At 46.4% G+C, this 24,205-nt stretch overlaps 1 protein-coding gene across 1 annotated transcript; it reads left to right on the forward strand.

Moving 5' to 3' along the window:
• The first annotated feature begins 6,891 nt into the window (after positions 1 to 6,891).
• Positions 6,892 to 7,402, forward strand: LOC121436572 (60S ribosomal protein L23a-like). The gene has a single exon (XM_041636585.1). It carries the CDS (start codon positions 6,903 to 6,905, stop codon positions 7,371 to 7,373), a length of 471 nt encoding a protein of 156 aa, XP_041492519.1. The 5' UTR covers positions 6,892 to 6,902; the 3' UTR covers positions 7,374 to 7,402.
• Positions 7,403 to 24,205: the final 16,803 nt, after the last annotated feature.

Genomic DNA, 24,205 nt, shown 5'->3' on the forward strand with positions numbered 1-24,205 from the left:
AGGACAAGGCTTGCCCACGGTGGAAGCCCTTAGCGTGAGGCTGGGGAACCTGCTTCTCATACAACTGTGTAAGCAGCAGCCCTGGGGCCTTCATGGGCCACATGGAGACAGATGTCCTAGACACAGTGTCTTAGAGACACTGTGAGGAACTGTGCCAGGGTGGATTCCAGTGCAGGAAGAGCACTTGCTGTTTCTCCCGGAAGTTCCTGCTCCCTCACAGAAAGGAGATGGGTTTCCATTCAGTTAAATTTGTGGCAGCTTTCCCCCTCCTGTCTGGGAAAGGTGTGTGTTCTCTGAGCCCTGTGGCCGTGGAATGTCAACAGATTCACCTTACCAGCAGGACACTGGGGGACTGTAAAGAGCTCGCTAGGATCAAATTCTCCTGTCCCAGGCTTATCTAATTAAGTGGATTCTTCTCATTTTAACCAAAGCTGCCCCAACTGCAGGCTCTTCAAGTCTATAGCAACCGGTGAGAAGATGGTTTCTGGGATAAAGAATGGCTGCTTGAATTACCCCATGAACGGCTCTCACTACGATGGCACATGGAGGTGTATTCTATTCATCCTAGCCATGCCCATTTTCACAGTGGCTCAGAACATGCTATCCTGCATTCCTGCATGTAGTCCCTGCACAGTGAGGATGCAGGGCAGCCAGGAGGTAGCTCTGTTCTCCGTAAATATCCATCCAGTTTTACATTGTTGACTGAGCACATGCTGGATGCCAGGAGTAATCTCAGTCTGCAGGGTTTTTTGTTTGTTTGTTTGTTTGTTTTTTTAACTCTTTGGGGGTTTGTCACCCAACTCCCAAATACACAGAGACTTATTCTTAGCTATGAATTCCCAGCCTTAGCTTGGTTTGTTTCTAGCCAGCTTTTTTTTTTTTTTTAACTTAACTTATCCCATCTACCCTTTGCCTCTGGGCCTTTTCCTTTCTCTATTCTATCTATATACCTTTCTTCACTTTTTACTCCATGGCTGGCCGTGTGGCTGGGTGGCTGGCCCCTGGCGGCCTCCTCTCCTCCTTTTCTCACTCCTCTCTCTTCCCCCAGCTTAGAGTTCTCTTCCTATTTATTCTCTCTGCCCTGCCTATCCCTCTCCTGCCTAGCTATTAGGCATTCAGCTCTTTATTAGACCAATCAGGTGTTTTAAATATGCAAAGTAACCCAGCTTCACAGAATTAAACGCAGCATAAAAGAATGCAGCAATCTTTACATCATTAAGCACATATTCCACAGCATAAACAAATGTATCAACTAATATTCCACATCAGTCAACCTCAGGCTGGCCAGGAAGAAATGTGTGGGCAGACAGTGGAACATATGCAAGAGAGAAACATACCCATCTGCTGGGTGCCAGCATGTGTATATAACTTTCTTTAAGTCAGAGTGTCTTCCTTCTGAATCTTGGTGGCAAGGCCCTATGGAGCTGATGGCTATAAAGCCTTTATTCAGATTCTAGAGCCCACTCTCTTCCTGGCTCTACTGATGCCTGTGATACGGGATGTGGGACCACCATGCTGGCAGCTGGACAATGAAGGGGTTGTGTGAGTTTTCCCGAAGAGATGAACAAGCATCTATGGACTGATGCACCGATAGACCAAAGAAATGACTCTGCCTAAATCTAGTCAAGTCTATCAAGGTGAATCAATGGGACTATGGGGGGTTATTTCAGAAGCATGTGAAGGCGTAAGTCAAAAACAATGCCACACCAGTTTGGAATTATGATTAATAGGGTGGTATTTATTTAAAGGGGAAAAAAAACGGCGGAGCAGGAAGTGAAGAGAGAGAGGAGAGGGAAGTGGCCGCTTTTTTAAAGGGAGAGAGACCACGTCCCAATGGGCTGGTATCTCAGCGGCGATAGGCTGGAGGAGTGGGAGGACCTCTTGTAACACCTCCCCCTTTTGTTTAAAGAAGAGAGTTCTAAACCTACTATGAAATTATATACAATAAGTATAAATATTCTATTCTAACTAGCTTAGAACTTGTATAATAAATAACTTGGCCAAGTCATGAGAGAAAGTAACTACATTTATATAGTCTTCAACCCCATCGAAGATCTGAGAAGGGAAATAATGTTACCTGGGTAATTAGGAAGTTCAGTAAAACAACTTCCAAAACATGCAACAAATCACAGAGACAACTAGCTACCTAGGCAATCACCCAAAGTCACATTAGCAGCATTGAAGCAACCAACCTTGGCTAAGGCCTAACATAACTGACATACCCATTTTCAAAGGCAAGCAACTTTTCAAAACTATCTTACCCTGTCTTGGCAGGATATGACAGTCCTGTTTTATCCATTGATGCATGCTCTGTATCTTTGTCAGTCGTTGAGGTATGGGCATTTCTTTGCCCAAAGGCCAGTTCTGCCAAAAAGAAAGGCTCCAGGTGGAGTGTCTTTGGTGCTCAACATTATCTCGGGAATAGAACGGTGTTGCCAGGAGCAATTGTGTCTCACTATCACGAAACTCTGAGTTAGATTAAAGGCCATTTTCTACAGCTCTTTGAAGAGGTTGAAGATTATCTATCTAAACTGAGTATAATCTCTATATATCTAGAGAACCTGATTAGTCTGATCATAAATGACAAACTTAGATGACTATTTATCTATGTAATTCTCAATATCTATCTAACGTAAAGACTAAGACAATAAACAACTGTGTAACAAATGAGGATAATGACCTCCAAATATAAATACTGTACAAATATACATTGCAGTAGGTAAATATATATCAATACACAAACATTATATAAGTATCTTAATCAGAGGTAGAAATGTACACTGCAATATGGTAAATATATACAATATATATATGAATACAATATATGTCAATACATAATAAAATGTTTTAAACAGAGGTAGAAACATGCATGCATACAATAGTCAATATAATTTAACTTTGTATCAATATACAAGAATCTATACCAATATATTTGTCTAAAAACAGTAACTCACAATTATAAATCTATTATCCCATCATCCCTCTTTTTTTTTTTTCAAAATGATCCCTGAGCTTATAAAATTCCTCCCCCAACCCTCAATCGTATACTAATTATAATCAACCCCTAAATGATGTCCCTAAACCCAAGGGCAAACTGGGAGAGGGGACGTCGTCCTCTAGAATTACTTCCAGATGTCATGGGGGCGACGTTCTTTCTGGGGGATCTTGTGAAAGTAAAATGATGGTTAAATTTCAAGATCACTGTCTTTTAAAATTGCCAATAGTCTCTGAGTATTTTGTGCAGGTCTGGCCAAAATGTTGTATAAGATGTGCACCATTTCAGCTAACCAAGTTGGAACTGTCTTGTGCAGCTGGTACCCAAAGCAGGTCTTGTAGTAGCGCTATCAGTATCATGACGTCATATCAACCAGGTGGAGTTGTTCTTATGGGGCCCCATCTTCTTCCTGGAAACTTCAAATGTCACTTCAGGAAAAACTCATTGTTCATTATGAAAAACTTAAACATTAATCATATAGACACACACACATATATATATATATTCAATGAAAGACATGATAGATATATTCAATGAAAAGTATGATAGATATGAAGAAAAGCAAAGATGTTTTCTAAACTCATATTTCTTTCTGTCCCACATCATGGCTCTTGACATGAGACAGAAACTCCAGAAACTCTGGGTTTTTCTCTTACTAACAGGCTTGGAATTGGAGAGGGACTGAGCCAGAGTCCAACTTCAAAACCAGCTTTATAAATTTAGAAATATGGTCTAATATTACTTACACAACCCATTCAGTTTTCTTGATATTTCCTATTGGGCAGGTATTTTTCCATCTGTCAGTATCCAAACATCCAGGGCCCCTTGATTTTCTCAAAGATGAGTGTTTTCCTGTGGAGATAAGAACAGAACCCTGCCCCCATTCTATATGTTTTTCTTACCACCTGTATGAATATCATCATTGTGGATGAGTTGTAATTTCTCCTTTCCAAGAGGTTTTTCCTCTTCAAATCGAAACTTTATTAATTTTGATGGTATCCACAATTTTTCTTCTCCTGTGGAAACAAGAGCAAAACCCCTTCCCCAACGTAGCACATCTCCTGGCTTCCAATGAGAGGTCAGCACATCTTTGAAATAAATCGGTTGATTTAGTTCAGCAGACTTTTCCATTATCCAATGTCTTTCTGCTGCTGTCGTTCCTTTCTCATTAGCGTTAAGAAAATTCAAGGTTAATAAAGCATTATGTAATCTATTTCTGGGGGTATTTTCGGTCCCTTTCTGTTTGTTCAGCATATCCTTTATAGTACGATTTGATCTTTCTATAACTGCCTGACCTGTAGGATTATTTGGTATACCTGTAATGTGTTTTATATTATAATAATCAAAAAAGCATTTCATTTTCTTAGATACATATGCTGGACCATTATCTGTCTTTATTTGCGCAGGTATACCCATGATGGCCATAACTTCCAATAAATGTGTGATTACTGAATCAGCCTTTTCTGAGCTCAGGGCAGTAGCCCATTGAAAACCTGAATACGTGTCTATGGTGTGGTGTACATATTTTAATTTACCAAATTCCATAAAGTGGAACACATCCATCTGCCAGATTTCATTTCTCTTAGTACCCTTTGGGTTACTCCCTGCAGGCAACGGTGTTTGATTATAGGAAGAACAAGTAGGACATCTCTTTATAATGTCCTTAGCTTGTTGCCAAGTAATGGAAAATTCTTTCTTTAGGCCTTTACTGTTGACATGATGCTTCTTATGAAATTCTGAGGCCTGCAACACACTTCCAATCAATAATTGATCAATCTCAGCATTGCCTTGGGCTAGAGGACCAGGCAGACCTGTATGGGACCGGATGTGTGTTATGTACATCGGACAAAGCCTGTTCCTGATTATGTCTTGTACCTGGATAAACAATGAAGTCAACTCTGTGTCATCTGGTATAAATTCAGCAGTTTCAATATGCAAGATAACTCTTTCTGCATATTGTGAATCTGTAACTATATTAAGAGGTTCTTTAAAATCCCTTAGCACCATAAGAATGGCATACAATTCTACCTTCTGGACAGAATTATAAGGGCTTTGTTCCACCTTACTCAATTCATCTGACTTGTAACCTGCTTTCCTTGATTTATTTGCATCAGTATAGAATGTACGGCCTCCAGTTATTGGAGCATCACGTACAATTCTAGGAAGAATCCAAGAAGTTCTTTTTATAAGGTTATGTCTACCACTTTTGGGATAGTTGCTATTAATTTCTCCCAAAAAATTAGCACAAGCTCTTTGCCACGGTTCATTGTCTTCCCATAACTTTTTTATTTCTTCAGTAGTAAAAGGCACTATAATTTCTGCTGGGTCTATACCTGCTAGTTGACGAAGTCTCAGCTTACCTTTTATAATTAATTCAGAGACTTTTTCCACATAGGTTTTTAATTTTTTACTTGGTTTATTAGGTATAAATATCCACTCTAAAATAATATCTTCCCTCTGCATTAGAATCCCTTTAGGAGAAATTCTGGAAGGCAATATGACTAGGATGCAGCTAAGATTTGGGTTCACCCTATCCACATGTGCCTCCTGTAATTTTTCCTCAATCATTGTCAGTTCCTTTTCTGCTTCAGCTGTCAGTTTTCTTGGACTATTCAAATCTTTATCACCATCTAAGGTTTTGTTTAAATGAACTATTAGATCAGGTGTTATCCCAACAGCTGGTCGTAGACTGGAAATGTCTCCTAACAATCTTTGGAAGTCATTAAGAGTCTTTAACCGGTCTCTCCTAATTTGTGCCTTTTGCATTTTAATTTTCTCTAACCCTATTCTGTAACCTAGGTAATTAATAGAATTTACTCTTTGAATCTTTTCAGGGGCAATTTGTAATCCCCACCTAGGCAAGACTTTCTTTACTTCTTCAAACATCCTTTCTAAAGTATCTTTATTTGAATCAGATAACAAGATGTCATCCATGTAATGATAAATTATGGACTTGGGGAATTGTTTACGAATTATTTCCAAAGGCTTACTTACAAAATATTGGCACAATGTAGGACTATTGAGCATACCCTGTGGGAGAACAGTCCATTGATATCTCCTATTAGGCTGAGAATTATTATAAGTAGGCACTGTGAAGGCAAAAAAGAGGGTTAGCATGTCCTCATTCCAAAGCTACGAGTGTCTTTCGTCTATGATGCTTACGCATGGACATGTGAGGCTCCCCAATAAATGGGAAACTACAATAGTTGAGACTATGCAGATATCAACATGAGGTAGAGACACAGACCCAAGGGGCAGAACTGAAAGCCTGGATGTGAACTCTTAACATTGTAATCATTTTATCTTTGACAAGTGCGCCTGTGAGTTCCTATGAAGAGACAATTGCCTTTTCAGCACAGAACAACAGGAAATCTACATTCAAGAGAATGAATTTGGACCCCCTACCTCACATGTAATAGAAATTAACTCAAGAAATACTAATGGGTCAAATGTAAGAGCTAAAACTACAAACTACATAGAAAAAACATAACTATAACATGTATGACCTCATGGAGTCTTAGACAACATTTAGCAAAGAAGCAATTAAAGGAAAAAATTGGAAAGTTGTATGGCATCAAAATGTAAGCTTTCCTACACCAAATAACACTACAGAGAGTGAAGACGCCATCCACACAGTGCGAGGAAATGCTTGCGCATCACATATCCCATAAGGGTCTAAGGGTTCAGAATGCATAAACCATTCCCATGAGTCAGCAATGGAAGCAGATCTTCCAGCTAGGAAAGGATCAGAACAATCAGTTCCTTAAAGATGAAATGAAAATGATAATTATCATAAGGAAGGACACTCAACATGGCTACTCATTAGGGAAATATAAATTAGGAGCTAGCTGGCCCACCTAGCAGAGGAATGGCTATTGTCAAGAATTCGTGTTGGCTTTTCGTCAAGATGGCACCAAAAGCGAAGAAGGAAGCTCCTGCCCCTCCCAAAGCCGAAGCTAAAGCGAAGGCCTTGAAAGCCAAGAAGGCAGTGCTGAAAGGCGTCCACAGCCACAAAAAGAAGAAGATCCACACATCGCCCACCTTTCGGCGTCCCAAGACCCTGCGGCTACGAAGGCAGCCTAAATACCCCCGGAAGAGCACGCCCAGGAGGAACAAGCTTGACCACTATGCCATCATCAAATTCCCCCTGACCACCGAGTCAGCCATGAAGAAGATAGAAGACAACAACACACTTGTGTTCATTGTGGACGTCAAGGCCAACAAGCACCAGATCAAACAGGCTGTGAAGAAACTCTATGACATCGATGTGGCCAAAGTCAACACCCTCATAAGGCCCGATGGAGAGAAGAAGGCGTATGTTCGGTTGGCTCCTGATTATGATGCTCTGGATGTTGCCAACAAGATTGGAATCATCTAAACTGAGCCCAGCCGGCTAATTCTAAATATACACTTTTTCACCATAAAAAAAAAAAAGAATTCGTGTTGGTAGGGACTCTAGACATGGATTGCAACCCAGAAACAGCCACAGCTCCCTACCATGCCATGCGGCTAGCAGGGACAGAACTCAATCAGGAGTGCCCTGGGGACTCTAGCCCCCTCCCTTGCATGAGGCTGATGGAAGCAGGTCTCAACCAAGTGCCCATACCATTGTGGTGAGCGGGTTCAAGGTGGGGGAGGTGAAAGAGAGAGAGAGGAGAGAGGTGGAGCGCTTCACAGACTGGGGAGAGAGGCAGATCTGAAGAGGCGAGGGTGGTAAGGGACAATCTAATGTGAATGGTCTGCTAGCCACTGAGTTCAGGGTCATTTCCGGGGCTGGACTGCTGTCTCAGGCCAGCCTTGGTCTGAGACTCTGAAGCAGCTGAGGGGGCATGAGGTGATATCTGTGGCTCCTGTCATCACTGAGAGCCATGCAGAAGCCAGTGGTCTGGCCACCAACTGGAGCCAGATTGGTGACTGAGGCCCATGCTGCCATACTGGCTGGGCCCATCTGACTGGCCTGCACTGTCATCTGGGGCCATGGTGGCGTCTATGTTCGGACGGCTGCTGAGGTTGTAATGGAGTAGCTTCTTGGGAAAGCCATTTGACAGTTTCTCCAAGTCTTCCTCATAACAGCAGGCCCATGGCCCAGCGGCTCCACTCCTGGATGCGCACTGCAGAAAACTGGCAGCCCAAAGTCTCTGTAAATGCACAGCAGTGTCCTTCCTATCAGGAGTTGTGCTTCTGCTCTGGGCCATCTTCCACAGTCCTGTGTGTTTCCACAACTGCTCCCAGCTGCTGCTGCTGTTTTGGGAGCTTCTAGAATTGTTGGGAAGTGGTGTCTAGCAGGAAGAAGCAGGTAACTGGGCATAGCCCCTTGTGAGTATTTTGTCCCTGGCTGCTTCCTATTCTCCTCTTCATTTCTTGAGCCACCAAAGTGTGAGCAAACACACCACAAGTTTCTACCACCATGGACAGAGCCATGCCAGACACCAAGGCTTCTCTGCCATGATGAGGTGCACCACCTAAAACTATGCTAGTAAAAAATAAATTCCACTTCTCTATGGGAACCTCTTTCAGATATTCCGTCACCACCACAACAAAAATAACTAACACATTAGACGAAGTGTGTATGTAACGTATATGCAATCGAAGGTGGATGGATGGACTGACAGATAGGAATACAGAAGTGATGTATCCAACACAACAGACATGAAAAGAAATGGAATCCCAATACTTGCCCCCATGTGGATAAGCCTTGAAAATGGGTCAAGATCCCACTGTCCCCAGATTTAAATTCTACTACTGGGACATTTAGGGCCAGATATCTCCCACCGTCTCATGCAGAACACATCTTATCCTAGAGTAACTACTGAGCCACAATCTGTGTCCAAGCCCTTCACACACCGCTTCATGGGTGCTTCCTGGTGCTGCTGGACCACAGGGGTGGCATGTACAATTATGACATTCAGGCAACAAGTGGAAAGGAGTTGCTAATGCAGATGATGTCTCACAACTATGTAACACCAGCTCTAGAGATCCGACATCTTCTCTGGTTTCACATGGTTCACATACATATACTCAGACACACACAGATACAGACAATGAAACAAATAAATAATAAATCAAAGTTCAACGTTTAAAAAAAAAAAGAAGTTGCTGATATCCATGTCCTAGATGGAGAGGCTTCCAGTCCCAGAATTTCACCCTGTGCCCCACTGTGGTCCTCGGTGGCTGACTATTAGTGGCCTTGTCCTATTCATTCACTCATATTCAGCAGAAACTGAGCATCAGCTCTCGGTGCTGTGACAGCCCTAACACTCGGGATACAGGTGGAAGACTATCTACATCTACATCCATACCTATCGACAGAGGTGCCTCAGCAGGTAACAACGCTTGCCCCCAAGCTTGACAACCTGAGTCTGACCTCTGGAACCCATGCATAAATCCAGATGCAGTGCTACAGATCTGTGATGTCAGTGGTCCTAACACAAGATGGGAGTGGGAGGGTGCAGAGGTGGGAGAATCTGCTGGAAGCCTGCAAACACAGTACAGCAGGAGAAACAAGAGAAACACTGCCTCAAAACAAGGTGGCAGGAGAATGCTACTTCTGAAAAGTTGTCCTCTGACCTCCATCTATGTCCTGTGTCCTGTGGCATGTAGACCTGGCCCCCAAACAAAGCCATCTATTGAGAGAGACAGACAGACACACACAGACACAGACACACACGAGAGAGAGAGAGAGAGAGAGAGAGAGAGAGAGAGAGAGAAACTGATTCACCCATCTAAAGAAATAGAGAGCCCAGCATCCCAGAGGCCAGTGGTCTCCACTGTAGGGATGCACATTTGGGGACTTTGGGATGACTCATCATAAAGATGAGCAAGAGCCTCTACTTGAACTGTTACTGTCATTGGGGTGGAAGGAAGGAAGCTGAGCTGTGTGGTACCTAATTCGCACATTGCTACTGGTGTCTGCTCCTTCCTTTGCATGTTCAAAGTGCTACAAATATCAAGGTCTGTGAAGAAGACTTTCATATTGTACTGGTCTAATGAGCCATGGAAACCCTTCACTGGGCTACAGATCTAACAAAATTCCTGCAAAGAAACCATGGATGGAAGCCAGAGAGACCACGAACACTACACAGCCAACATTTCCTCCGCCACAAATATGAGCTCTGTTGTCCTATAATTTGATCAGAGCAACAGAAGCCAATGATGGGGTGTAAGGGTGGGGGTGGCGGCATAGGGAGGACATTTGCCAAGAAAAAAGGCTAAGTGTAGGTATAGTGCCCCTAATACCAGTCATCCAGTCTCCTCTGTAAATGACTGTGCACTGTGCCTGCAGTATCAAAGGGTATAGGAAATATGTGGGAAGAGGCTTCAGCAATAGGAGTGCTTGCAGACCTGCATGAGGACCTGAATTCAAATCCCATGTATCCATATAAAAAGGCAGCTATAGGCATGACTGCCTGTAACCCAGTACTAGAGGACTGGGGAGCAGGAACTCTGCTGGGGCTTGATGGCTGGCAGCCTGGCCCATGCATTGAGAGATCCTGTCTCAAGCAAACAAGGTAGTTAGTGATACAGCAGGACACATGGCATTCTCCTCTGGCCTCCATGTGCATGGATGTACAGATCTGCACACATGTATATATATACTACACTACAGAGAGAGAGAGAGAGAGAGAGAGAGAGAGAGAGAGAGAGCAAAACACAAACATACACATCTTTTAAAGGTATCTTCCTTAAAAATTCATGCTCAAACCCTATTAATAAGTTTTGGGTTAGTACTGCAGATAAAAATAAGACTTAAAAATAATTTAAAGTCTTGTTTAACACTTTTAAAACCCTTCTGTTTCGTGGAAGATTTAGAACGCTCATAATCTTGTTCTAAAGAATGTAGCTATTATCCGTGTATAATTTACAGACAAGCAAGCATGTGGCCTGCATACCACATTGCTTTGTGGGGTAAATATTTTGTAATGGGAGCCAACAGCAGTGGAGGGAGGATGTGTGGACCATGAGCCCATGCAACGTCTACGGCGCTGCTGAGCGAGCCAGCCACCCGCCACCCATTCTCACCAACTGGACGCTGATCTTTCTCTCCGGGCACCCATCTGCTTGCTATGGCTGTACACCCTCCAGCCTCCTCTGTAATGCGTGGTCACCATTTGACCAACTGAACAGTGACCTCAGCTCACCTTGCCTCTCATTAACACACTGCTTCGAGTAGCCCAACCAGGTGGTTCAGTAGAGCAGCTGCAGCTCACTTCTGTTCCACTCACAGGCTGGCAGGTTGATGATGTTGTGGGTTCCTGCTGCTCTCCTGAGGTAACACAGGCTTCATCACCTTGATAGATAAGTTCCAAGGCCAAGGCCAAGAGGTAGTGGAGGGAAGTGCCTCTTTCTTAAAGCTACAGGCCTGTGTTACAGGCTTGGTCCTATAGTGAGTATGAAAAGTTACTGTGGGCCTTTAAGAGGCAGAGCCTAGCGGGGAGGTTCTTGTGTCACGGAGCAGTTAGTTCAACAAATTCCCTCCCATTCTGCCCAGTACCTCACCAGTTGCATAACTCAGTGTGGCTGTTTGATCTCAGAAGGTTTCACCCCTTTATAAGTGAACAGCCCCTGGTGTTTCGCTGTAGTGACGTCAAGCTTTCCGTAAGAGAAGCACACACTTAAGGCCCTCTGCTGACATTTTCGACCCATGCAGCCAGCCCTGGTGCCTGACTTCATGACTGCACTCAAAATGCACAGGATGGAAAGACTTCGTGGAATAGGAATGTTTGGGCTCCGTCCTGAAGGAGGAGTGGTCAAAGTTCCTGTGAGTGAAGGCACAGAGGGGACTCTTTTCCCAGCCACCAGAGCTCCATACCTGAGTTCGGTCATGGTCACCGTGCACCCCCGCCTTCCAGAAACATATTCTACACACCTAAGAGTAAGGGTTGCTCTTAGGCCCCCAAACAGTCTATTACATTCTGATACTTGTGCCACTGTGCTGCGTCCCCAGTGACCTGACAGGGGACTGGAATGGAGTGGGGGAATGAAGAAAGGGCAGACATGCATACAGAAAAGCTGGGACCAGGTAGGCTGTGCTCCCTCTAATGGAGCTGCACCAATTTGCAATGACCAGGAATCTCACCATGTTTATTATGGACAGCTCCGTGGAGAGAGGAGTTTGCTAGTTTTAGTGGGAAGTCTTGGTAGGAGAGAACAGTCTTAGGTTACAGACACTGGGGAAGAGGAAATGGCAGTTGTCAGTCCCCGCACGTACAGTCAGCATTCACACTCAGAGCTGAGAAAGGCTTTGACATTCCTCTGAACCCACCCTGGTACCAGGGGAGACTTTGTCATTCCCCTAGGCCAGGTCAACAACCCACATTTCCTCCGATTTCATCCTCTCTTTAAACAGTCACTCAAGGCTCCCTCCCCATTGCTCACCACTGCTTTGGGGACCCCCTCACCTTCCTACTTCTCACCCCAAGTTGGTTTTTGCTGTGTACCTATGGTACAAAGCACCAGGGATATGATATCTGGAGATGGGCCTTAGGGAATGACTGCGGCATGAAAATGGAGCTCTTGTGAAATTAGGACCCTACGAGAGGCCCCAGAGGGATCCCACACCCCTTTTGCCATGTGAAGTCACAAGACTGTGAACCAGGAAGGAACTCTCAGCCACAATTAATCATCTGAATTCATAGCCGCTAAAACTCTGAGAAGTAAATTTTACTGCACATGAGCTAGCCAGTCTGTGGTGGTTTTGTTACAGCAGCCAGAATGGCTAAGACAGACACATTCTCAGAACCTGGCCGCAGGCTCTCTGTTTTACACTTGAGATTTGATTCTTGTAAGCACTCAGAGAGAGGACTTACAGCCAGGTGCCCCAGAAGCAGGGAAACTAGAGGCTCAGGATTTTATGTAACCAGGTTCCACAATTGGTAAAGGGCTGGCTTGACTTGGAGAACAAGCCTGCTCACCCTCTTCAAAGCATGCCTGGGTTCCAGCCCCCACCGCTGCTTTAAGGAGCCTTGAGTTCAACTCCCAGCCCAGACACCTCTGCTCCCTTTGTCTCTAGTGAATCAATTTCTCCTCCTTTGAGCCACAATTTATAGTCTTTAATTTGGGGGTTCTGGCAGACAAGTGGGAGCTTTCAAAGAGAGCTTCTCCCCTCACCCGCCTTTGATGCCAGGCAAGTTCAGAGGGCATCAAGCCTTTTTAAAAACAAAGGATAAAATTCCAAGCAATGGAGGCCGGACCAGGGCTGTAAATCCGCAGGATGTCAACTCCAAGTGGAATACAGTTCCCAGGAATACGGTTCAAATATCAGTAGGGTCGAAACAGTTGGAGCCGCCCAGTATTTACAAACACAGCTCACCCCAGAAAGTCCCCTGTTCACGCCACACTGCATACACCCGGGAGGGCCCATTTTAAAACCATCCCATCTAATTTGATGTGGCTGAAGCGAGCTTTGTTGGAAATATGCTACTCATTTTGGACTTTTGTGTTTGGGAGGAAATGTGATTGAAGCTTAATCCAATTTTCTAACGCCCAAAACCAGCGACAAGAAAAACAAGACAGGCATGAAGGAACAATGGCAGGAGTTGCCTTCCCAAAGGAGGCTGGCCAGGCTAGCTTGCCTGGCTGCAATGTTCCATCCCAATACAGCATTAGGCCTCAGGCATGAGAGAAAGTCCAGTCAGGAAGGCTGCTCGCAACTAGCCAGGGGATCCCAGGCACTGGCCGGCTTAGCCTGTCCTGTAGGAAGACATTGAAACTCTAACTGGCAGCCGGAGGACACAGACATGTAAGAAGTGTGTTCATGAGCCCTTACCTCTGTTACCAGGTGACCCCGACAATAGCAAGGGACTGCAGTTTACTGCTTCTTCCGAGGACACCCACTGCCACTCCGATCCACACAGACCAATCTAGAGAAGCTTAGTAGGTTTCCTGAGCAGTTAGCTTCTAAGGCCGACTATTTAAAATAATGCAAATCACATCCCACTCCATTCTTTCTTCGGGCTTCAAGCAGTTCAAATTTACAGTGGCTTGACTAATAGAGATTTGACTTAGAATTTCTCTACTGCACGGTGGTGCAGAGGACACAGGTAATCGGCAGGAACTAAACCTGGGATTGTGAATGCTGAGCGTTTCCCTCCTAGTAACACACCCTAGGACCCTTCCTTGCAGGGCTGAGCAGATGATCTCAATCATGAGCCATCAGTGTTAGAGCATGCACGGTGCTGCTAGGACGTTCAGCAGGTTTGGTCCTTAAGTTCAGCTTTGATATGTGGATCTTCCACTTACTGTGGTGTGATGGTGAGCGTTAACTGTCAGCTAAAATCACCTGGGGAATTATTCAGCGAGAGAGTATTTACATGGAGTTGGCCTATGAGACTATCTGTGGGGGCACTGAGTTAAGTTAACTGACTGGTAAATCCAGCCCACTGTGGGGGGCACCATTCCCTATGTTTAGTGAGTCCTGAGCTATATAGGGGTGGAGCACGTGGCTGAGCACAAGCAAGGAAGTGGGCATTCCTGTATTCACTTCTGTCTGCTTTTTACCATGTGATGTGGCCAGGTATCCAGGTATCCAGGTATCCAGGTAGCCAGGTATCCAGGTATCCAGGTATCCAGGTAGCCAGGTATCCAGGTAGCCAGGTATCCAGGTAGCCAGGTATCCAGGTATCCAGGTATCTGGAGCTCCTGCTGCTGTCGTGCTCTGACAGTGATGGGCTGTCACCTGGAAATGTGATCTAAACAAGCCCTGTCTCAGCTGGGTGGTTGTGGTGCACGCCTTTAATTCCAGCACTCAGGAGGCAGGGGCAGGAGGATCCTTGATTTCGAAGCCAGCCTGGCCTACAGAGTGAGTTCCAGGACAGCCAAGGTTACATAGAGAAAAAACAAACAAGCAACAACAACGACAAAAACAAAAAAACAAGTCCTGTATCTCTTGTGTCTCTCTGTCAAAGTAGTTTATCCCAGTGACAGAAACAACGTAGGATAGACAGATTTATGGGAACCCGGCCCCATTTGTTGAAGTTTGTTTGTACGGAACTTTGACTTTGAATTTGGGTGGGAGGGGTGTATGGTAAAATTCCGAAAGCTAGGTCATAAAGGAACACAGGTCCCACCGGTTCTTTTGGGATATTTTGTATTAACACAGCCATCAAACTACACAAAATTCCGCCTATCCCTCAGAGATCCACAAAGGAAGAAGCAGGCCCTCTGCTTCCTGCTCCAGCCAAGCCTAGAGTCATGTGAATGGATCATCGTGAAATGAAACATTCTTACTGCTGGTCGATTCACCCATCTTATCATGGAGCATAATAAACATGTTTTTGCTCATCCCTACCCAAAACTTGGATTTCAAAGAAAAAGAAATGATTTTTTTTCTTTTCTTGTTGTTGTTTGTTTGAAACTGAGGAACGAACTCAGGGCCTTGAGCTTGCTAGGCAAGCACTCTACCACTGAGCTAAATCCCCAACCCTGCAAAAGAAATTATAACAGTGGCTACAAGTTACTGAATCTGAGGATGTTGTTATGGCATGACAGCAGACACCCAGAACAACATGTGGTCTGTTCTAAAACAAAAAGATGGATTTTTTTGTTTTTGTTTTGTTTGTTTTCTCTTCAGAAGACACACACAGGGGGAAACGTCTTTTAATTACCTTTGGACACAGACATGTGAGAAGCCGAGGCCTGGAGCTACCCCAGCCATTTTCCAGCCATGAGGAGAGTCAGTGAATGTGCTGGGAATCAAGCAAGAAAGCCTCAGCCTTTGCTGGCATCGCTGAGGTGCTGGGCCCGCCAAAATCTGAGGGCCTGTACCATTCTCTACCAGCTAACAACTGGTCATGTCAGCCAAGGAGGAGGAGGAGGAGGAGGAACATCTTTTCCTGTCAGCCAGCACAACGTGACTCATTTGGTGGCTGCTGTGCATCTTTCTATTTATTTGGGGGAAAAAAACCCTAATAGATAATGCCACTTTTTTTTCTTTTTTTCCTCTTTTGCAATGTTGGGGATTGAACCCAGACCCTTGAGTAATCTAGGAAAGTACTCTTATCACTGAGCTACGGCCCAAGCCCCAAAGTCAACAAACTTGACCAAGAGCAGTGGGGGCCAGGTGGGGTGGAGCTAGTAAAGTTATTAGGTCATTTAGAAGAAGTGGGAGAAGCAGAACTCTGGCTCCAGTGGCCCACATCCTAAACATCACCCCCTGTCTCCTGGCCATCGTTGAAGGAAACGCAAATTGACAGGGGAGTCAGGATCCTAAGGCTGACATCAGACTCCTAGGTCATTCACTCTATGACCTTGAAAAATTACCTCACCTCTGGTTTTTAACCCTCATGAGGTTTCTGGGAGCTCCAGGGCCCCTTCAATTTGCTGTACAGGAATGATTTGGGGGTACATTATACCGGAATGGTTTTCATACTCTCTATCTAACTGTATATGTGTTTGCTTGGGAGCCTTCCTGTTTTAGAGCCACAGCGCATAGGGGATCAAGTGAGATTAACCTGGGGAAGTCTTTGCCAGACGGGAAAGAATAAAATAAAACTCACTGGACTGGATTCTCCAAGGAGAGGGAGAAGGGCAAGGCAAGGAAATGACATGAGCTCTCATCAGGAGCCAGCACCAAGCCCTGACTTTGAGGTGGAATTATGTAAGAATTTGGGATCTGTGGAGCATCGGATGCACGATCTACTGCTATGGAGGATGCAGAGGAAGCCATGAACCCCTAGGAGAAGCTGCACAAGGTATGTCCTATAGGACCCAACATGGGGGCCTGGAACAGTAGGAAGCATCTGCTGAGGAGAGAATCCTGCCCCAGGAGGATGCTCATCTTCGCCATCAAGAGGCATGTGGAGATTCCCAAGTACTCTGGGAAGTTGGGAGAGGAGCAGAGGGATAGCAGGGGCAGAAATCAGAAGGAGGGATCCACAGAGTTCAGGGCTCTTAGAGCAGAAGCTAATGATCGCAATCCTTTCCAGCAAGTGCCCAGATAAGGCTGTTGAAGGCCATCTGGTTATCACAGGATACAGCATCTCTTCCATCCTGATGTCCTCTCCCCAGAGGACAAAGGTTGTGAAAACTCGCTCTGACAAGAAAGTGCCCAACTGCAGAGAGCAGAGTGAACTGGCAATTGGACCCCCCTCAGGCTGGTGGAGAAACCTGGGTGTTTCAGGGAAGTGGCCAGAGTGAGCTGTGACTTAGGAACACCCAGATGCTCAGGAGAGGAGCGTGGTCTGAGGCATAAAGAGTGGGCTGTGAAGCAGCACCAAAAAGGACTGGGAAGAACTCTGGCCCCAGGCCCCACCATGAAGACAGCAGCAGAGCTCAGCCAGATCCAAGACAGAACCCAGTCTCTCCTTATCTGCCACTCTCCTTCTTGGGCTTCACTTACAGTCAGCGGCAGTCCTAGCAGAGTAAATTACAAATCCCAGAAGTAAACAACACGGCCGTTTTAAATAGTGCCCTGTTCTGGTGAAGTTCATGGGAGGACTCACGCAGTCCTAGTCCACAAGGTCCAGGACGTGGCATGTTCCTTCATCTAACTCCTACCATCCACCCGCTGGTCACTTAGCTGGGTCAATTAGGCAGAGAGAAAACCCTCTCCATGATGTGGATCCAGAATGGTGAGCTCTGAAGAACCGGGCCAGTTCCAACACCACCAGAGAGTGCTTTCCTCGTGTCAGGAGGATTTGGGAAGCATCCAGTTTCTAGGATCCTCAGTTTCCCCATCCAGAGAAGGAGGACCTCCTATATGTTAAGAGCTTGCCATAAAACCTGGGAGGCAACATGAGTGGGCAGACAAACACAGGTGCTCTGGTAGCCGTCAAGCCCAGCGGTTGAGCATCCAAAGCCTCGGTTTTGTCATCTGCTAAATGGGTGCATTCTTTTCCTATCTCACAGCTTCATTTATCGTCCTATAGCTGAGGAAGCCAGTCTCTGCCAGATGCAGCTTCCAGTTCTAGAAATGGCGCCCAAACCCACAATGGAAGTGACATCTTGAATTCACCTTCAAGAACAGCACACGGTATCCCAGCTTCTCTCCATACCTCGCTGGTGGGCTTAGAGAGCCCACCCACACCAGCTCACTAAATCCTCATGGGAATGCTTGGGACAAGGCACGAGTGGCTCTGCACCTTGCGCAGGGTCTCCTCTGGTCTTAGTCATTAGTATGACGTCACAGGACCTCACCAGGCTCCTTTCAGCATCATTTCCTGAGACTCTTTAGCTATATAAAGTGCCTCAGGGCCAGAGACACCAAACTACTCCAAGATCCCCCAAATCCGTGTTCTTGCTCAAGGCCTGCCCCTCTGTTCATCTGCTCTTCTGAATGCATGGATCATCACATTCTGCCCAGCAACAGTCCTTCCTTAGCCCAGTCGAATCATCAGCCTCTCCACGGACCGCTCCCCTTGGTTCCAGTCTCAACATCGCTGCACCCCTCTGCTCTATGGCCAGCAGAGTTAAATTTGTACATTCCTAGACTAGCGGTCATTTCCGGTTCCTGCCCATCCCACCATATCACGTCTGCTGTATCAGAGCTAAGGGACCATAGATGGATGGATACATGGTGAAATTACACAGAAGAATGAGCTGGACTTGGAGGCTTGGCAGCCAGGATCCCCGGCGGTTAGTATACGTACAGACACTCAGTGTGGCTGGCGTGAGAAGGCACACCATGCCTGCAGCCTCAGTATCCGAGCATCCTGGGGATATGAGCACCAGCCATAAGTCCACAGCTTTGTCCCTCTGGCCTCGTGCAGCAAACTCTGGGAATGACTTTTTGTTTTTAATATGTGTATGTTTATGCATGTGCTGAAATGCCCACATGTGTGTGCAAACATGTGTCTACATGCATGTACATGCATGTGTGTGCAAGCACGTAGTGTGTACCAGCATGTGGAGGCCAGAGGCCAACCTCAGATATCCTTCTTCAGGGAATGTCCACCTTGTTTTTCAAGACAGAGTCTCTCCCTGGGACCTGAGGCTAGACCTACTGGTCAGCAAGCTCTGGGGATCATTCCAGCCCCGACTCAGTGCTGAGATTATAAGTACATACCACCAGATCTGGATTCTTTTTCTACAATGGGCAGTGGAGATCAAACTCAGGTCCTCATGCTTGCGTGGCAGACAATTAACCCACCCACTAAACTATCTCCCCAGCCCCCCATGACTGATGTTTTTTTTTTTTCTCTCTCAAACCATTTACATCCTCCAAGGCACTCAATTCAGAAGCAAGTGAGTTAAAGCAATTTTCAGATGAAGTCTCCAGCTTAAACAAACTCAGAGGTGCCGGACTGAGATTCCAAGGAGTCCGATAGGTTCAGGTGTTAGCTTGGCTGGGATTCCACATGCATCAAACGACCACACCGCTGTGATGAGTGAAGCATATTGACAGCTTCCCAAACCCCTCCAAGTAGAATAGGCAGCTTCCTTCCACTCCTGTGTCGCATTCCCAGCCTTCCCCGTCCCTGCTGGTGCTCAGATTGTTTCCAGGTTTCTTCCACCACAGGCCTTGTCAGTAAACATCCTGTTCCTTCCTCCTTACCTTCTGGGGTTTTCATTTCCGAGGGATGGGTTCTCACAAGAGGGCTTGTTGGATCAAATCAAATACGCTTTCCTACTTGTCAGTAGCCAGGAGGCCAGGCAATCCACAAGAACCCAGGGATTGAGTCTGGGTCCCTCAAGGAAACAGCACAGAATGATGCTCATCCTTCTACCGTTCTCCGATCCAGGCTGGGCAGCCCCCAGAAGATGAGCCCTCCAGACAGTTTGGGAACAAGAAGACCAGACTCGAGTCTCCAGTGAGGGCTGTGGCCAGGACCCTTCTGCACACAAGTACCAAATTTGATGCAAGTCGCTTCACTCGCGCCTGGCTGTGGGGACACAGACGAATGCTGCTCCAACTATTAGGAGCCATTATCCTGTCTGGGAACCGAAACCTGGCCAAGCTGCATGGGGCACTATAGGGCCAGGCCAATGCATCTGTCCTTAGCCTAAATTATTACAACATATCCTGCCCTTCCCACAAACCAGGTCTCAGCCTTCCCAATACCTATGCCCTGCCCTTCTTCCCCTTCCCTCCCTTCCCCATGGCATCCCTCCAAAGCCTGGGCTGCAGACCTGGGTACCACTACTTGTCTTCCCTCTAGTCATGACTGGTGACCCAGCCTCAGGCTGTTGAGATGCAAGGAACAGTAGCCTGTTTGCCTAGACCTGCCTCAACATATGCTCCATTTGCAGCAGCCTGCCAGTGGCCATTCATACCCTACTGCACAGGAAGGGAAGACAGATTGGTAGCAGACATGGGATCCTTCGATGCCTGTTGCTTAGCTGGTCATCTGTGAATGCCCTAAACCCAAGGGCATGCTCTGTCCATGCATGTGCACATAGTCTGAGGGATGCGTGTAAGGAGACCACAGTGAATAGAGGCCCAAAATTCTAAACAACTTTGGGGGCTGCCCTGTGTGTCCAAACTGGTTTACTCTGGTTCCCAAATCAGTTTTCAGCTGTAAGTCCAAGCACGTGGGAAACCTTCAGTAACCCCTCACTCCCCGCTACATGCTCTACCCATTGATTCTGCTGCTGTCTGGAGCCAACTGTGTGTCGGGTTCTGGGAAACAGCACTAAGCCAGTGCCCACCTTGAAGACCGTGTGGTGAAACATGAGAAACTGCCATGTGCTCAGTACTTCAGGTCGACCTTGGCCTAGCGTGGGGCTCATGCTATACCAGGGAGGCAGCCTGAAATCTCCTCTGGAGAAGACCTTGTCCCAGAGGCCACACTCACATATGTATAGGACATGTTGCTGGTGTTCAGAGATCTCAGAAAATGCCCCGGATCCTCCCCAGGACCTCCAGCTTCCCACCCTGAGCCGAATTAGAATTACAGTCACGAGTGTATCTGACATCTGCTCAGACCAATTCGTTATCATTAGGAAATGAATCCCTAATGGATTTCTGCAGCCATTAAGTCTGATTTACAGTAATGGTAATCACCCACGGACGCTTGTGCTATCCCTTCATTAATAATCCTCACTTATCAGTGAGCCTAACAATCAAGGCACAAAAAGCAGAAGAATCCCAGCACTGCCCAGGCTACCCACCTCCCCTTGGGGGATGGTGAGAAGTGAAAGGGTGTGTGGAGAAGACTCAGGCTCTGTGCCACCTGAGGACACTCCCACAGACACCTCTCCAGGCCACAGTCAGATCCCAACAAGCTGTTCTCTGTGGGTCCCTGCAGCAGGATAGAGCTCCAGCATCTACACCCCATCCATCCCACCTGCCCCTTCCCCTGCCTCCATCAGCATCCCTGATCTTCTCCCTGACAGAAGCCTCACCAGGCACACTGCTTCTCTGTATGCTAACCTGTCTTCCCTCCACCTTGTATGTAGCTTTCTCCCAGCTGGCCACACAGACCTGGACAGGGAAGAGAAGGAGCCACTGTCACATGTGGGGCTCTGAGGGGAACAACAAGAGAGCCAGATGCAAGGCTGCCCGAGCTGTGGGCTGAAGCGGGCATTTTATGATATTAACATGCAAACCCACCCATTTCTCACTTGATACTGGCCACGTTTTCTAGTGACTCTCACAGGGATGGCACAAAAGTACCAAGCGCTAAGTTTCGTTACCTCCATTTTACAGGTGAGAAGATGCAGATGTGACAAGGGTGAGTAAGCCCACGAGTCTGTCCCAAGGCAGTGTCACACCTGCAATAGTCTAAAATTCATGGCTTTGACAAAGCCCTTTATTCTGAAGCAAAGCACTCCAGGGGACTCTTCCATCTTTCCCTCTCCCACACAACTGGTACCAAGCAGCTCACTGAGTCCCACCACAGAGGCTGCTCCACAAGCAATGCGAGTCTCCACCAACCCTGACGCTGCCAGGCACATCTGTCTTAGTCGGCTTGTCCTGCCTGAAGAGCCTGGGTGGTTAAAGCAACAGAAACATTTTTCTTGGTTCTGGGAATCCGAAGTCCTACTGGGGCTGCTAATGTCCTACTGTATCCTCTTCCCATCTTGACAGTGGCCACCTTCTTGCTGCATCTTCAAATGGTAGAGAGGAAAACAAGCTTGCTGTCTGAAGTGTCTTCTTAAAGGGCCATTAACCCCATTAAAAGGGACTCACTTTTGAAGAGCTCATCTAACCCAATTGCCTTCCAGAGGCTCCATTTGCAAATACCACACCACTAAAGGCCAAGACCATGAATTTTGGAAAGCACAATCCAGTCTCTGGGTCCCGTGAAGACCACCAGCGATACCCAGGATGATATAGCTAGCCTAGGGGGGACAAGTTACTAAGAGCAGAATAATAGTGGCTGTGTGTTAGGACCATTTTCTGGATTCAAACCCTGGTAGACCCCATGTCTATGACATCAATTTTCCCATTGGAAATGCTTCTGGTAGCTTCTGTCTTGGCCAGATATTTGCAAGGGCTTGTCATCTTGTTCAAAGAACTGAAGAAGTTAACATAAATGACAAAGAAGACAAGGGAACACACAGAAAGGATAACTAACTGTAAGGGAGCAACAGGCTGAGAGAGACTGCTCAAGAGTCTAGGACTTCCTGCAGTTAGTTACTAGGGGCAGGATTTTGGTGGTTTTCTGTTTTGATTGACAGGCTTCAATTATGGAAACCTTGCTCTTTGGGCATATCCTTTCCCTTGATGCATTTTATTCTAATCATATGCATGCTGTCAGGCATAGGCATAAGATGTAAATACAGAGTTGTCCGAAAGTCCATTTAGAGGACAGAGCCCACCTAAATACACTGAAATCCAGGCCAGGCTGGATCCATATACTGCCCCTAACTCGAGGCTATGCTCCAGGAGTGTTACCCATGGCAGATGGTGCTAGAGGACATGAGGGAGTGCTAAGGGCTCCTAGGGGCTTGCTAAGCCATGCTAGGGGTTTTTAAGAGTTGCTACGGGTGCTGGAGTTTGCTGGGGGGAGACTTTAGGGTAGAGTGACCAATTACTGTGTTAGGAGAGGGGTGTGCATGTAGTTCAGTTCAGATGGGGGTCCCAGTTGCTAAGATACCCTTGCAGGCTGCCTGACTCAAAGATACCAACAGAGTCCAGAAAATGGTTGAATGAGTTGAAAAATGTAAGATACCTAAATGCCCATCAGAGATGTTCCAAAGTGTTATTTAATATTATTATATTAGCAAAATATCTGTTCTCAGCCAAGACAAACAAACAAGCTGTAAACATAGAACCCAGGCCTTGGGATTGGCAAATGATGAGCACTGTGTTTAACGAGAGGAAACGTTTTGGAGACAATGACTGTGGGAAGGTGGAAGGATGTCTCTGGCTCACAGCCTCAGAGTCTGCAGTCTGTGGCTGGCTGACTCCATTAGGCCTGTGGTGAGCCAGGAACAGCATGTGTGGGAGAGAAAAGCTGTTACATCTTAGCAGTCAGGAAGCAGAGAGCCATACATTGGGACCAGATACATCTTCCCAGGGCACATTCCTACTGCTTAGCTCCTCCATCTAGGCTCGGCCCCTGCTCCCTATCACCTCCCAATAACACCATGTTTTATGAATGCTTCAAGGGTTTCTCCATTGGTGGAGTTTTAGCCCTTATGATCTAATTGTGATCTAGGGAACAAGGTTTAACACATGAGCTTTGGGGACGGCTAGACCTCATATCTGAAAAAAACAGAAGCATCATCTTTCTCTTCCTCTTCCTTTCTTCTACACATCTCTGCTGGGAAGCACTGGGTAGCCTTTTTCCAGCTTCATATGTGAATACCCAGCTATAGTCGCAAAGCCAGCAGGTTCACGTGCCAGTCTAGTCCTCTTAGAACACTGGGCTCCAGTCACACCTATCAGCTGTGTCCCTGCTGGGCCTCACTCCTGATTCCTGCCTGCTTCTTTGGATTCCTCTCTCTACCCTTTTCTACCCATGACATAGCATCCAGAAATGCCGAACACAGGCATGCACACCAAGAGTCTGCAAAAACGTGTCTCGCTGTTTGGGAGCACGGCTACACACTCACTCATTCTCCCCTGTGTTACCTGCCCTGATTTTAACATCCCGGCAGCACACCCCACCTCTGCAGCAGCGATCTGCCCCAGAGCAGATCTGCTGAGGCTGCCCAGGATACTGCTGAGGTCATGAACTCTGGACCCTGGTTGCTGGCTTGGAATCTGGCTGTCTACTCGTTGACTGCACAATGGTGGGCAGATTTCTTTGACCTTTCTATGCCCCATCTGTAAATGGGGATGCAGACAGCAGGCATCCCTCCCCTGGGACTTTGTTAGGATTATAC

Source organism: Microtus oregoni, unplaced genomic scaffold, assembly GCF_018167655.1.
Source record: "Microtus oregoni isolate MIOR12 unplaced genomic scaffold, Mior012 000049F_ref0000343, whole genome shotgun sequence".
NCBI classification, from domain to species: domain Eukaryota; kingdom Metazoa; phylum Chordata; class Mammalia; order Rodentia; family Cricetidae; genus Microtus; species Microtus oregoni.